The following is a 13291-nucleotide window of genomic DNA, read 5'->3' on the forward strand; positions in this document are numbered from 1 at the left end:
CTTAGATTCCCTCAGTGCCGATTCAGTTCCGCATCAAGTGTCAAATGTGACCTTGATTTGGTTTAACAGGATTAATTTTTTAATGGTAAAAAGTCATCAAAGCCGTTAGTAAAGACACCATCAAGAATAAAACTTCGTGAATTGAAGCTGTTGTTCTCTCAACCCTCCAGTTGATGCACTGCAATGAATGTATGTTTTTCTGTGTGGGTGTTCATACCAGCAACAGGGGCATGATCCCTCAACGTGCTTCCACCCACGAACACTGCCAAGTCTATTCATCGCAACAAATAACCAAATCAGAGATACCGTTGTTGGTAACTGAACCCCTGATCTTTACAGTAGTGGGAAAGAGTTTTGCCCCTGTGCTACAGAGGAAACATTTTTTCTTTTAATTGTTTTGTTCTTTAAGCAACTATGCCAGTGAGATAAAGTCTGACAGCGTGGAATATCTGTCCAGGTTTGTACTTTATTGTATCATGGCCAATTTTTTTAAACATATTTTTATGAAAAAGCAAAATTATTGAGGCACAAACCCAGACAATGACATAACATTAAAACATGACAAATAACTTAAAGATACTTCTTGGCCCTTGGGAAAACAGGAAGGAGAATAAACAATATACAACAAGAGGACAATAAAGTGGCCCTTGGATCTGATCAGATCAAATAATATGTGGAATTTGTTTTGTGTCTGTTTGGCCTCAGTCTCCTCTGTTAGCGTCAAATTCATATTCATAGGGAGTGAAGGGGTTCAGAGAGTTGCACGGGGAATAAAAATACGTACAGCATTTTGAAAAAAGTGCAAGGGACAAAAATTAAAACACCGGCAAAATAATCGTGTTACCTTTGTCATACTATATTTATTTAGCGGCTCACGATTGCAAAGCTTTTGAGGTTGTAATGCAGACAGCCAGAGAGCTGAGTGGCTTTATTTAGCCATGCGACAGAATGCAGCAGTCATCAGTCACTATGGCTGCACAGAGAAGGCTGCCAGCGGCTCTAATATACAGCACAGTCAGACCACATATCACTTTATACAGCAGACAGTCTGATTAATGAACTTACAGTACACTGCATGTCTGCTGCAAATCTTGCTGTCGCTATAACTATTCAAATTATTTGTTGTCACAGTTGCAAATAATGTACAATGGTCAGTGCAGATTAGGATCAGGGCACTGTGATTTAATCAAGAAGCAAGATTTCTCATTCATTCATTCATCCATTCATTAGGAATTTGTCAACGCGCATACTTTTAAGCTTCCGCGGTGTTGCCCTCCACGTACTGTACCTTCAGTCGGCTCAACACTTCTCTTGTATCAGCAAATACGCCTGTTTATGCACATGTTGAGAAAGATTTGTAAAAGAAAAGCAATAACGACCAGTTTGAACATCTACAGTAAACAAACAGGCGGCAGAGCTGCCTGCCTTCCCAATGAAAATAATCCTGCCTCCCTCTCAGCATTGGTCTATAAATTGTGAAAAGTGTCTCTTTGTACAATGTTTTTCACTGCTGCTTTAATTATATAGTACATGAGGTGTAACTTTTTCTCTCATCTTCTCCTTTTCTTGTCTCTGAAAATTAGGTGTACAACGATTATAAAATTAAACCGTCTACTTTCCGCTTCAAGGGTGTGTCAGGGTGTTTAAATCTATATTGGGTGAACAGCGCTGGAACAGTCAGTTTTAGAACGGTAGATCAGAGCTACGAGCCTAAAATACAGTTAAGGCAGTTAAGTTTTTTTTTCTTTTTTCCCCAGGGCCAAACAGTGCAATGCTCTTGACTAGCGAAGAAAGTCACCTGAGCCCAATAGCTGATCATCTGTTCCATTTGCTGAAGAAATTTAATTTGTGCGTCCGTGCGAAATAGGAGGTACTGGGAATTTGGTGATGCTTGTAGGTCACACAGTGGCGAACAACCAGTGGTAGCCACTGTTTCGTCCATGGCAAAACGAATGTGAAAAGAAAAGCTCTACTGGTATTGTTTCTCATCTGGCAGAAAAAAGTTAAAAACTCGGACAGTGCAGCCCAGTTAATATGGGAGCATCCTCCACTGTGGACTCTAAGGTTCACTCTCTTCCATTAAAAGTCGGCACTTGGTTTGCAATTGGTAAATGGCATGCATTTGCGTCTCAAAGTTCCCTAAAAGTCGAACTCTACATGTGGTGCACACGACGTTTACGTTTTTCCTGGTGAGCAAACTCACCAATCCCAGCGATTCCATTCAACTGACGAGAGTTTTATGCGAAACTTCACTTAATAATACTGCTGTGACAAAGATTTGAACCCAAACTGTCCCTGAAACAAGGAGGAAATGAAGCTCCAGCAGGGAAGATAACAAATTACTTCAGATAGTCGCTGACTGTAAAGGATCTGCAACACAATTTTAAGTATGTTACCTTTATCAAGTTTATCTTTAAGTTCGTCTTAATTTGTCCTTTTAGTGTTGGTCCCCTAAAACTGGGCAACTGTGAAAAAACACAATTCCCTCACTCTTCATCATCAGTTGTTTCATTGACACTGCAATACACATTGATCAGAACAAAAATCTTAGTTCTGACTGCACTGCATCAACTACATGACCTCTGCAAGCTTCACATCTGTATTAGAATTGAAACACATTCTGCTTTAAAAGTAGAAAAACCTTTCCACCTGTAATCCAGCTGTTTTTCATCATCTATTGTTCAGCGCATCTATTGTTCAGCGCAATGGCTTACAGACCTTGTCTGTAAGCCATTGCTCCACTTGGCGCCCACACGCAGACACACATAACACACACGCGCTCCTCTATTGTGTACCATTTTTCATCAACTACAGGAAACTCATTACCTTCCATATTTAGCAACTTTATGTGGCAAGGAGCCTCTCTAAATGAAGGTGTACGGATGAGAGGAACACAAATGGAACAATAACAATTCCCCCGTAGATTATGCACAATTATTTTGTTCCCGTGTGCTGTGTGAACAACATTAAATGCTCTATGACAGTCAGTCAGTTAGTCAACTCTTCACGCTTGATTTTTGAGGAGGTAGATTCCTAGATTACTAAGGTGTTGGTGCATCAAATTTGATTTTTCAATTCCATGAAACAGGAGAAGGTAGGTTATTAAAAAAGAAAACAAAAACGGCACTGTACACCGATCAGCCCCAACATTAAAACCAGTTACCGGTTTTAATGTTGTGACTGAACGGTGTGTGTATATACAGTATGTCTGTGAAGATTCTGAGTCATCCAGGTCATGGTTATCCAAGAAGAGTTGAATCGAGGGCAAATGGACTTGGTCTTATCCCTTGAAGACCTTTCACCTCTCCTTCGAGAGGCTTCTTCAGTTCTTACTGACTGATGGGGAGGTCCCAGGTATTTAACCTCTGTGGGGCCGTTATCAAGGCCAGAGATGTCACCTGGTTTGTTAGTGCTTGCTGGCTGTTGTCCACAGTCATTAGAGTCGCTGGAGTCACACGAGGCCCAGTGTGAATGGTTGTTAAATCTCCTGGGAAGGGCTGAGAGGCCCCCCTCCTCTGCTGAGTGACGTTGAGTGACGTTGAGTTGAGTTCTTCTGCTTTAACGTAGATTGCTTCCTTTACTCCTCTTTCAGACCACCTGTCCTGCCTATCCAAAATATATATGTTGCTGTCCTCGAAGGAGAATCCCTTCTCCTTGGGGTGTAGGTAAGCTGCTGAGTCTTGACCTGAGGTGGTGTCCCTCTTGTGTTGAGCCATGTGTTTGTTCCGTGGTTGTTTAATTCCACCAACATATAAGTCTGTGCATTCCTCCCTGCGTTGGACTGCACACACTAGATTGCCTTTCTTGAAAAATACAGGGATGCCGTGCTTATTGAAGATCCTCCTGAGTTTCTCACAAAGTCCAGACCCGTATGGGATGACGATGTTGTTGTGTTTATTCTTCTTGTTAACACTGTGGGTGGTGAGGAAAACTACAATAAACTCAGTTAAGTCTTACCTTAAAGTGTAAGCACAGAATGACCTAATTCCACAAGGTTTCTGACTCTCCTTTTATTGGAGAGCACATTATTTAAAATGCCCTCCATCGCCCTCCTAGCAAAACCTTTTTATTAATCGTAATAAAAGCTCACTTCATTCACACACAGTCAATAATTACTGTTGCTCCACATAAATATATTTGTTAACTGTTGTGCATGTACAAGTGTGTGTTTTGTGTGTGTGAACAGCCATTCATTCTCTTTGTCTGTGGTATTGAAGTGGACAGGTGACCTTCCTGTGGTATGAGGTACAATATGCTAGAGTAGACACACACACACACACACACACACACACACACACACACAGACACACACACACACACACACACACCATCCATCTTTGTTACAGCCACAGGAAGGAAAGCAGTCAGACAGCATTTCACATTTCTCTCTGTTTCCTTCCATTACAATGTAAACAAGAGCACTTAGTACTTTCTGCCAGGCTTAACTTCTGCCCCGTCTGTGAATTTCTCCCAACGGGGATACGTGAGGACGTTGTGACAGCCCAGACTGTGAGTTTTAGCTGAGCGAGGAAATGGGAAATAATCCACACACAGTTAAAATAATCCCCAAACTCTCCAGAGAATCCTCTGCACTACTGTGGTTTACATAATTAAACTTTTCTCAGCCCTACTAACCTACTGAAACAGCATCACAGAAAATGTCACATTTACAGTAGCGTGTCTTCAGGCAGGAAGAGTGACCAGGGCTTGCGTTTGTTGCCACCTGACAAACCTGTGACCAGTAAATGCTCAGAAAATGAACGGCAGGAGCAGTTACAGTGACCACAAGCCACAGCCAGGCAATAATGAGGGGATGATACGCTGCTCTATACTACTACTGGTATCAACGCTCAATTTAATTTACCTCTTGTACTTGCATGTCACAAAATGTCTACTTGCTACACTAAATTGTTACCGACATGATTCAGTATTTAAGGGTTTCATGTATAAGTAGGTTTTTTTTGGACATCTAGGTTACATATAAATGCTGGTGTTGTTTCACCAGTGTCCAAATGACTATTTCTGTGTTTCAACCATGCCCTATCTCAGTAGACAACATCTTTTTACCTGCAAACCACCAAAGACCACACGTCATTGCTGAGTGATGTCGGACCAACATGGAACTATCATCCAGAAAGTGAAAATACAGTTGCACAGTAGTTTCACAGTTGTACTCCACCTGTCATAGGGTCGAAGTGATGCTAATGAATAGGAGAAGAATGTAAGTGATGGGGGTTAAAAAATGCAGTCCTTGTTCGGGGCAAAAATGCCTTATTAAGTTTAGCTGATGGTATTTTCAGGCTCCGGCAGTCTGAGTGGTTATCTTCCAAAGTTACAGTTACTTTATTATGCAGCAGCTCAGCAAGCAAATAAAGGTCCAACAAAACATAAAGCGGAAATGTCACACTAAAAAGAGTGTAAATTCTGATGTAAAATGGGGTAAAATCGGGTAAAATTGGTTACCCAATTGATTTGTCTGAGTGAGACTGCTGAAGCCTCATCTTAGCTTTGTCTTAACTTTAGAATGCATTTGTGTACAGAACTAGGCTTGTAGATTTTGTTCCCCATGTCTTCCACTGGAGTCACCCTAGGAGGAGATCTCCATCACAGGCAGTCGAAAATATTATTGGGTGCTCTCTCTCTCAATATGCATATTTGAGTATTGGTTTAAGATAGATTTGAAACAGTCTATCCTTAACATATCCTTTAATGTTGCTTAGAGGTTGATCTATCTTCACAATTGGATATTTTTAACATCTAGTTTGTCAGGTTTACAGTTTGAAGTCTGGAGTGAAGAAGTTCTTCATAACTCATATCCTCAATGGTCACACTGAAGTCAACTTGTAGCACAATGTTTTTTACAGAATGGGTCAACTCTAACGTAACCACATACTCTGCAATACAGCACCTGCATTGCATTGGCTGTTTTGGCAAAGTAGTAGTATATATTTCACAATGTGTGAACTGGGAGTCCGTCGTTCATCGGGAGCTGTTCAGCTTTTGAGCCTGTGGAGTAAAACCTTTCATAAAATAAATCACAAGGATCCAACAGTGGATCTGTGGTGGCTTCATAAACTGGAGAAAGACAGGCAACCCTGAGGAATAACTCAACGTGGGAGAAGATGGAAAGATCAGTGAAAAGATCAACTCATTTCCCATGTTTTTTTATAACTAGATGCCCTCAACCTCCCACTGAGCCACAGTATACACCACAGAGGAGAGAAGTCAGTGGAGCAGTGATCTGTTTTATTACACAGGAGGGAAGGGCGGCAGAGAGGGAGAGGGAGATGGAGATGGAAGTGGAGAAAGAAGATAGACACAGATGTACACGGGAGACATACAGACAGAGGGTATTACAGATACTCTCCGGTAGAGACAGGTTGAGAGTTAAACACAGAGACAGACACAGAGAACATGCTGTGCATGGAGTTAAAACAAGAATCTGCTGTACAGCTTGTACAAGTTGCCTATGGCAAGTCGTCCAGGGAAACTCCACCATCCAGACCTCAGTCGTCCAGGGAAACTCCACCATCCCGACAGCACTTTAAGGACATGGAAGTATTTTACTTCCATAACACTATAATAACACACTGTATGATGCTACATGTTTTTTTGTTATGGCTGTACTTGCTTAAAATTTATAAGACAGTTGTAGATGTGACATGTTTAGAGTCAAACAAAAAGTATGGCAACTCTTAAGGGAAAATGGTTATTTCAAATATGTATTCTGTTAAATAATTATAGATCTTACTGGGTAATAGAAACATAGACCCTGTTCACACCTGGCATTAACATGCGTCTTGGGTGATCCGATCACAAGTAGTCTGGGCAGCATATGGCCACATTCTTTTAGCAGTGTGTACACAAATGTGTCCTGGGCCACACCGAAGGACCGTCTACTCAACCGACGTCCTTTGGGTAAATGGAAGTACGTACTCATTCGCAAACAAATAAATAAAGTCGCACAAATCGCATAAGCTGGCTTTGTCCACAACGTCTGAAAATGTCGAAAAGCCCAGAGAGATATATTACGAGTGTGTCAATCATCTTGGATAATTCAGTTTGTCTGGACCACGCGAAGGAACAGACCCAGCCTGTATTGTTTTGATTTGATTTCTTCTTCTCCTTTTAATTTTCGACAGACCAGGCACGGGAAGTGCATTGCTGTCTCCCACCAGTTAAAAAAAACAAACAACACGTTTGCTCTTTTTTGCCAGCGGAATTGATTTATGTGTTTATTTGCATATAGAGCGGGGAGGTGAGATCCAAATCCAGTCACAAGTGATACTTGAACAATATGATTTATGCTCTTAATCTGAGCTCACTGTGACGTTTGAACTGACACTTTAATTCCTTTCAGCACTTTCTCTTCAAATGCAACTTCAACCTCTTTCAGTGATTCAACTTCAGCCAGTTTGAAATGTTATTCTCGTAAAATTAGATTTCAGAAGCACCCAATAATCATAATATTTCATTGTATATTTACATTATAAATTCATTAATATAATAAGACATTTGCTTTGCTTTCAATATTTCAGTGCACTTTTTCAGCAAAATCGAGCACGTGCTTTTCTTCAGAGATTTACCCATTTCTAGTTTGATATAAAGATACGACCCCTCAAAATGTTCAGGATTTTGTTCATGTTTATCTTAATTATCCCTCATCCGCTTCTAGAAAACTACAAAATCTAAAAATATTGTCAAAGTTAAACCATAGAGGCGTCGGTGGCTCACAGTCATGTAAGCTCACAGTGAATAGATGTCCAACGCTGTTCTTCTATAATTACTGCGAATGGGATATACAGAGAAAAACAAGTTTGACAACCAGAGACAGACAAAAATTTTGATGTAGAGGGACAGAGGGGTTTTACACTGCATCATATCTGTAACACCCTCAGGCAGCAGCCAGAGGGCAATAGGGAGGACCCTCATTAGCAGGATGATGTGTTAGTTCATATTTTGGTGCCTTTTAGTAGATAAGAGGGGAGGGCTGCTTTCTGCACCTCATCTGCTCCCCACTTCAGCACTTCAGTTTCTTCTTTGCATAACCTTGTCCTCTTCTCACCCCCCTCTAAAGGGGTTTCAAAGAGAGGCGACAGGATCATTTTGCAGATGCAATGTAGTCCTTTTTCAAACCAATCTTGCATCTGGTTAGTCATCAAAATTCAATTCACAAGCAGAGATGTAAAGTCTGTGTCAAGCCGCGACGGTGAAACGTTACCGTTTTTATGTAACATTTCATTTTCAGAGAACAGCACCTGACAGTTTAGCTTGCCATGTTAATTAACTGATGGGTATTTGATGCTGTGCGTTGTGAGGTTGGTTAGCCCTTGGTCGATTTTCCCAGCTTTCCTAAAATGTGCTCCGCATTTGTCGAGTGCCACTGATTACCTCTCAGAGGTTCAGATACTCAGACCTGAGCATATTTCTGAATACGTTTTGTCAGTATTTTCTTCACAACAAAGTTAAAAGTGTTGTGAAAGAAAAGGAGTCACTAAGTAACTACAGAGTGAATAAAAATTCTCTGTGTCTCCTAAAATTTGAAGGATGAATATTCACAGCTCTCCTGTAATTAACTGTCAACTTTCAACTTATAGTTACTGGTCAACAATTAAAAGCAGCTGGAATTTATGTATTTCCCCTAAATGCACTGACGGAGGCACACGCACACACAGCTCCGAAATTTCAGGGCAGCTCTCTCCACTTCACTAACCTGAAGGAACTTCAGCAGAATTCAGAATTCAGACCCAAACGCGTGAGAAACTCAAACCAACTGTATGTAGAAAAAAAAAAAAATCCTATTTCAGAAAGTGCTTTATCATCACTACTATAAGAAAAACATTAAACTTTCTTCATTAAATTTAATATTCTTATACATAAAGAGCTGTGCGTTTCTTTTTACTTAAGATGTGCTATATAACGGTGTGAGCTGGGCCGCGGTTTACCCATATACAATGTGTAATCTTGTGGGGGGGGAGTGGGCGGGGACCACAGTTCTTTATTATCCCTTTGTAAAATCAACAAAGAATTATCACACACACATGCACACACACACACACACACACACACACAAAGGCATTTGTGTAGTTTTTACGCTTGATATCACCTGCTCCCTACTGACTGGTGCTTTTCATAGAGTTTTATCCACAGACAACACAGACGTGATGAAGACAGGAAATGTATCCCGGGGGGACTAACAGCAAACAGACTTGTACAATTAATCCTCTGCTCTACGCGTTAACAGATTCTATTAGGACTGACAGCAATACCTGAGGTATTAGTGGTTGTAGCCGCATGTAAAGCTTATGTCACCAATACTGTGCACATGTATGTGTAATCTGGTATCTAAAGGGAAACCATGGCAACATGCTGTGAATAGCTGACCTGTGTATGGTGTGCTCTGTGAGAGCTGGTTAATCACCTCTGTAAAATGAGACCGCAGAGACAGAAGGTTTAATAACAGAGGAGAGGAGAGGAGCGAAATGGGGGATGAAAAGAGATGTTCAATGAGCAGACAAAGATGAGAAGAGGGAGTGGTAGAAAAGGTAGAAGCAGAGGCAGTGGTGCGGGAAAGGAATGGGAAGAGGAAAGGAGAGTAGGAAAGGAAAGGAGAAGAGATGAATGAACGAGGAGAGACAAATGAGACAGGATGACAGGAAGGGGGAGGCAGAACGAGGGAGGGAAGAGGAGCAGGAAAAAGAACGCGTAGGGAGGTGGAAATGAGGGAGGGAAAAAGGAGGCAGACGAGAGCAGAGAGGGGAAGGGGACAAGAGGACAAAAAGGGATGAGAAGAGAAGTAAAAAAGAAAGGAAAAGATAGGAGAAGAGAGGAAGACAGTAGGAAGAAAAAGAGAAGAGATAAGAGGAGGGAAGGGAGGAAATGGGAAGGGAAGACAAAAGAAAGAAAAGAAAGGGGGGTGAGAAGGAAAATGGAGGAGGAAATGAGAGGGAGGAGGGAGGGAGAAGGGAGGAGGCGAGTAGAGAAGAATTAGCTGTCCCTTTCTACAGCTCTCCTGGGATCCTTAATCTCTGCAGTGTCCAATTTAAACACAGGGCTTTAGGGTTGGAGCAGAAAGAGTGTGCGTGCATATGTGTGTGTGTGTGTGTGTGTGTGTGTGTGTGTGTGTGCAGGAGACAGAGTGAGTGGGAGAGAGGGAGAGAAAGGAAACAGAGAAAGAAACAAAGGGCAGCCACCGAGCCCTAAGACCGACCTGATGAACCAGCCCTCTGATGGTCACTTCTGAAACTCCATGAAAACAATATGATGCTCCAGCTGAGCTTTTAATGACGAGGGACAGCTGAACAAGCTGGACGTGAGAGAGGTCGGCCGGGGTCCTCGGGTCTTACCTGTCTCACAGCGGCGACCTGTAAATCCTGAGGGACAGACGCATGCGTTGGGAGACACACAGGTCCCTCCGCTCCTACATCCCTCTTCACAGAAGGCTAGAAAGAGAAAAAGAGAAATTTGTTGGCTCAGATTGTTTGCATGTACTACACATCACAGCAGTGCAAAAAAACGCTTTGAATTCCTGCCATTTAGGGATTCGACAAGGCATTTCGAGGTGCAAAGTGACTATGACCTGACTATTTTTAAAAGCAGTGTAACAGTTCTGGGAGGCACTCTTTCCCCCCCCCCATTCACATGGGTTTAATAAATGGTGTTTTTATGTTTGGAAGTGTGAGCGCGTGTCTGTGCACGTGTGCGTGCTGAGGATGTGGAGTGCCATGAAGCCACCTGAAAAAAAATATTATCACGGCATCTATAATGGCAGCGTTGCGCATCTGAAAGAGGCTGTTCTGCTACAGTTTTTATAACCTGACATCACCTCATACACAGCTCATTACTGTAGCCTGTCCTCCTTAAAATGTATTTTTGGTTCGTTGAAAGTGTCTGATGCCAAATCTCTTGTTAACATCTAGGAGGTCACCTACCCCGTGTGGCCGTAAATGTATCAGAGTTAAGCGATGGAGACAGAAAGTAAAAACAGGTAAAATATGACTTGGAGGGACGCTGGCAATAGTGCTGTCCTTTTTAAAGTTGCACTAATAAATATCTTTAAATTAACAATGGGTCAAATCACTCTTCGTAATGTGAAAGGTGTCAATCACAGTGACAAACCCACTGAGAATCATTGCTGTGGGTTTATCCCAACTCCTCAACTCTACTGAGCTTTTCAGCTCTTTTAGCTCATTGTTTCGGCTTTACGGCGCATTGACTGTATGGTTCAGACTCAACACTCTGATCAACTTCGCCTCCTGTAGCGGTGAGCAGCTGTTATTTGCAAACAAGCTCCGAAAAACCCCACTGTACTCTCTGTCCAGCACCAAATGGCAGACAGACAAATTTATCGAGCAGCTGGGGAAGAAACTAAAGAGTACTTATAAGCTGAGGAGCGGGACATTTCCCTTAGACCAATTCAGAACTCATAGGAGATTGAATATTGGACTTAAACTAATCACATGACAGAAAAACAAATCCAAATGAATGATAATATGCCAGTGTTGTGTTGTTGAAGGTTTAAAAGAACCAGTCAATTTAAAGACTGGTGGCATGAAGAATTCCAATGTACTGTTCAATGGATGAAATGTCCTTTTAATGACTTAAACTGTAGAGCTACACCAGGAGCAGGACAGAATGCAGCAGGGCAAATATTTCTTTCTGTTATGTGCAGGCAACGTTGTCATAGAGCTACATCAAAAACACAAAACTGCTGTGACTTCATATTTTTAAACTTATAATACAAGTGAAACCATGTTAAATCAGCTGTTTGAAGAGCGAGACAAGGTTTTATTTTTTCTATTGGAAGCATTGGTTACAATTAACAGTTGTGAACCTCCCGTCACTTGATGCTTATGCTACAAAACTGAATATTATTTCTGTTTTTTTTTTAGTGGTTTTATTCTAAAAGCTCGGTTTTGGTTTAGCACAAGGATGTCAATTTATTGTGGATACTCGGAGCTTGGCTCCAAGGTGAGTGGACTGGTTTATATAGCACCTTTATCCTGAGAACAGTGCAAGCACTTTGCAAAGCCTCTCTCATTCACCAAAGCACACACATTCACGCACTGATTGTGGCTAAGCAGCCATGCAAGGAGCTAACCTGAACGTCAGGAGCGGAGCTGACGGTCAGTGTCAAGGATGATCTGCTCCACCTGAGCCACCGTTGTGCCACGCTTGAGAGAAACGTGATAAAATCCTAGCCAGCATGGATTTGCTTCCTTAAACTTTCTCTTGCAGTTGCAGTATGTATTTTCTAAGGGCCTAGTATTGCTGCTAAGAGGGCCATGGCACCAATCATAGAAACGAACCAAAAAAAAAAAAAAGAAGGAAAAAAAAAAGTGGAGGGGGGGCTCCTTACACCTGCATAACAAAACTGATCATTAGTCAGTGCCTTCCAAAATGACTCATTAGCATTTTCTGACCTGCCAGCACTTTACTCAAAGTCTGGTTTGGTTTAGGCAATTAAAACTAATTTAAATACTACTTAAACTACTTGAATTTTAATTAGGGAAAGGTCACCTTCATGGCCTAAATAAACTGGTGTTAATGGTAGATGGGAAACAAACTGTAGTCTCCACACTTGACCGTCTACCTCCTGCCTACGGTAAGTGCCTGGTGATTTCAAGAGGTTCCACGGTGAAATTTAGTTGTGTGTCCTTGCAAACAATGATTTGATTCTTGTCAAATCCTTTTCTGTTGTAAGCGCTGGTGTGACCAGAGCCTGAGAGGTTATATACATTCACTAAGCACTTTATTTGGAACACTATACTAATACTTGACGTGGCTTCCCTTAGCTCTCAAAAAAAATCCTCAGTTCAACCTTTGAGAAATATTCCTTTGAGATTCCGGGTCCATGTTGACATGATTGCGACACCTAATTTCTGCAGATTTATCAGCTGCATATTCATGCTGCGAATTTCTCATTCTATCACATCCCAAAGGTGTTCAACTGGATTCAGATCTGCTGACTGGGGAGGCCGCGGAAGTACACAAAACTCACGGTCATGTTCATGAAACCAGTTTGTGACGACTTTTGCTTTGTGACACGGTGCATTATCATGGAAGTAGCCTTTAGAAGATGGTTAATTGTGGTCATAAAGGGATGCACATGGTCAACGATACTCAGATCGGCTGTGGCATTGAAGCCATGATTGATTGGTATTAAGGGGCCCCAAAGTGGAGCCAAGAAAACATTCCCCGCACCATTAAACCACCACCACCAGCCTGGACTGTTGACTCAAGGCAGGGTGCGTCTATGGATTCATGCTGTTGCTGACTGACCCTACACCAA

At 41.8% G+C, this 13291-nt stretch overlaps 1 protein-coding gene across 1 annotated transcript in view; it reads right to left on the reverse strand.

Moving 5' to 3' along the window:
• LOC120795795 (protein kinase C-binding protein NELL1-like) overlaps positions 1-13291 on the reverse strand; it is a 240812-nt gene that overhangs the window by 21636 nt on the left and 205885 nt on the right. Inside the window, exon 15 of the mRNA XM_040137971.1 lies at positions 10347-10442. Within this exon, the coding sequence (XP_039993905.1) occupies positions 10347-10442 (96 nt within the window). The remainder of the gene's footprint in view (positions 1-10346; positions 10443-13291) is intronic.

Source organism: Xiphias gladius, chromosome 1 (assembly GCF_016859285.1).
Source record: "Xiphias gladius isolate SHS-SW01 ecotype Sanya breed wild chromosome 1, ASM1685928v1, whole genome shotgun sequence".
NCBI lineage: Eukaryota > Metazoa > Chordata > Actinopteri > Istiophoriformes > Xiphiidae > Xiphias > Xiphias gladius.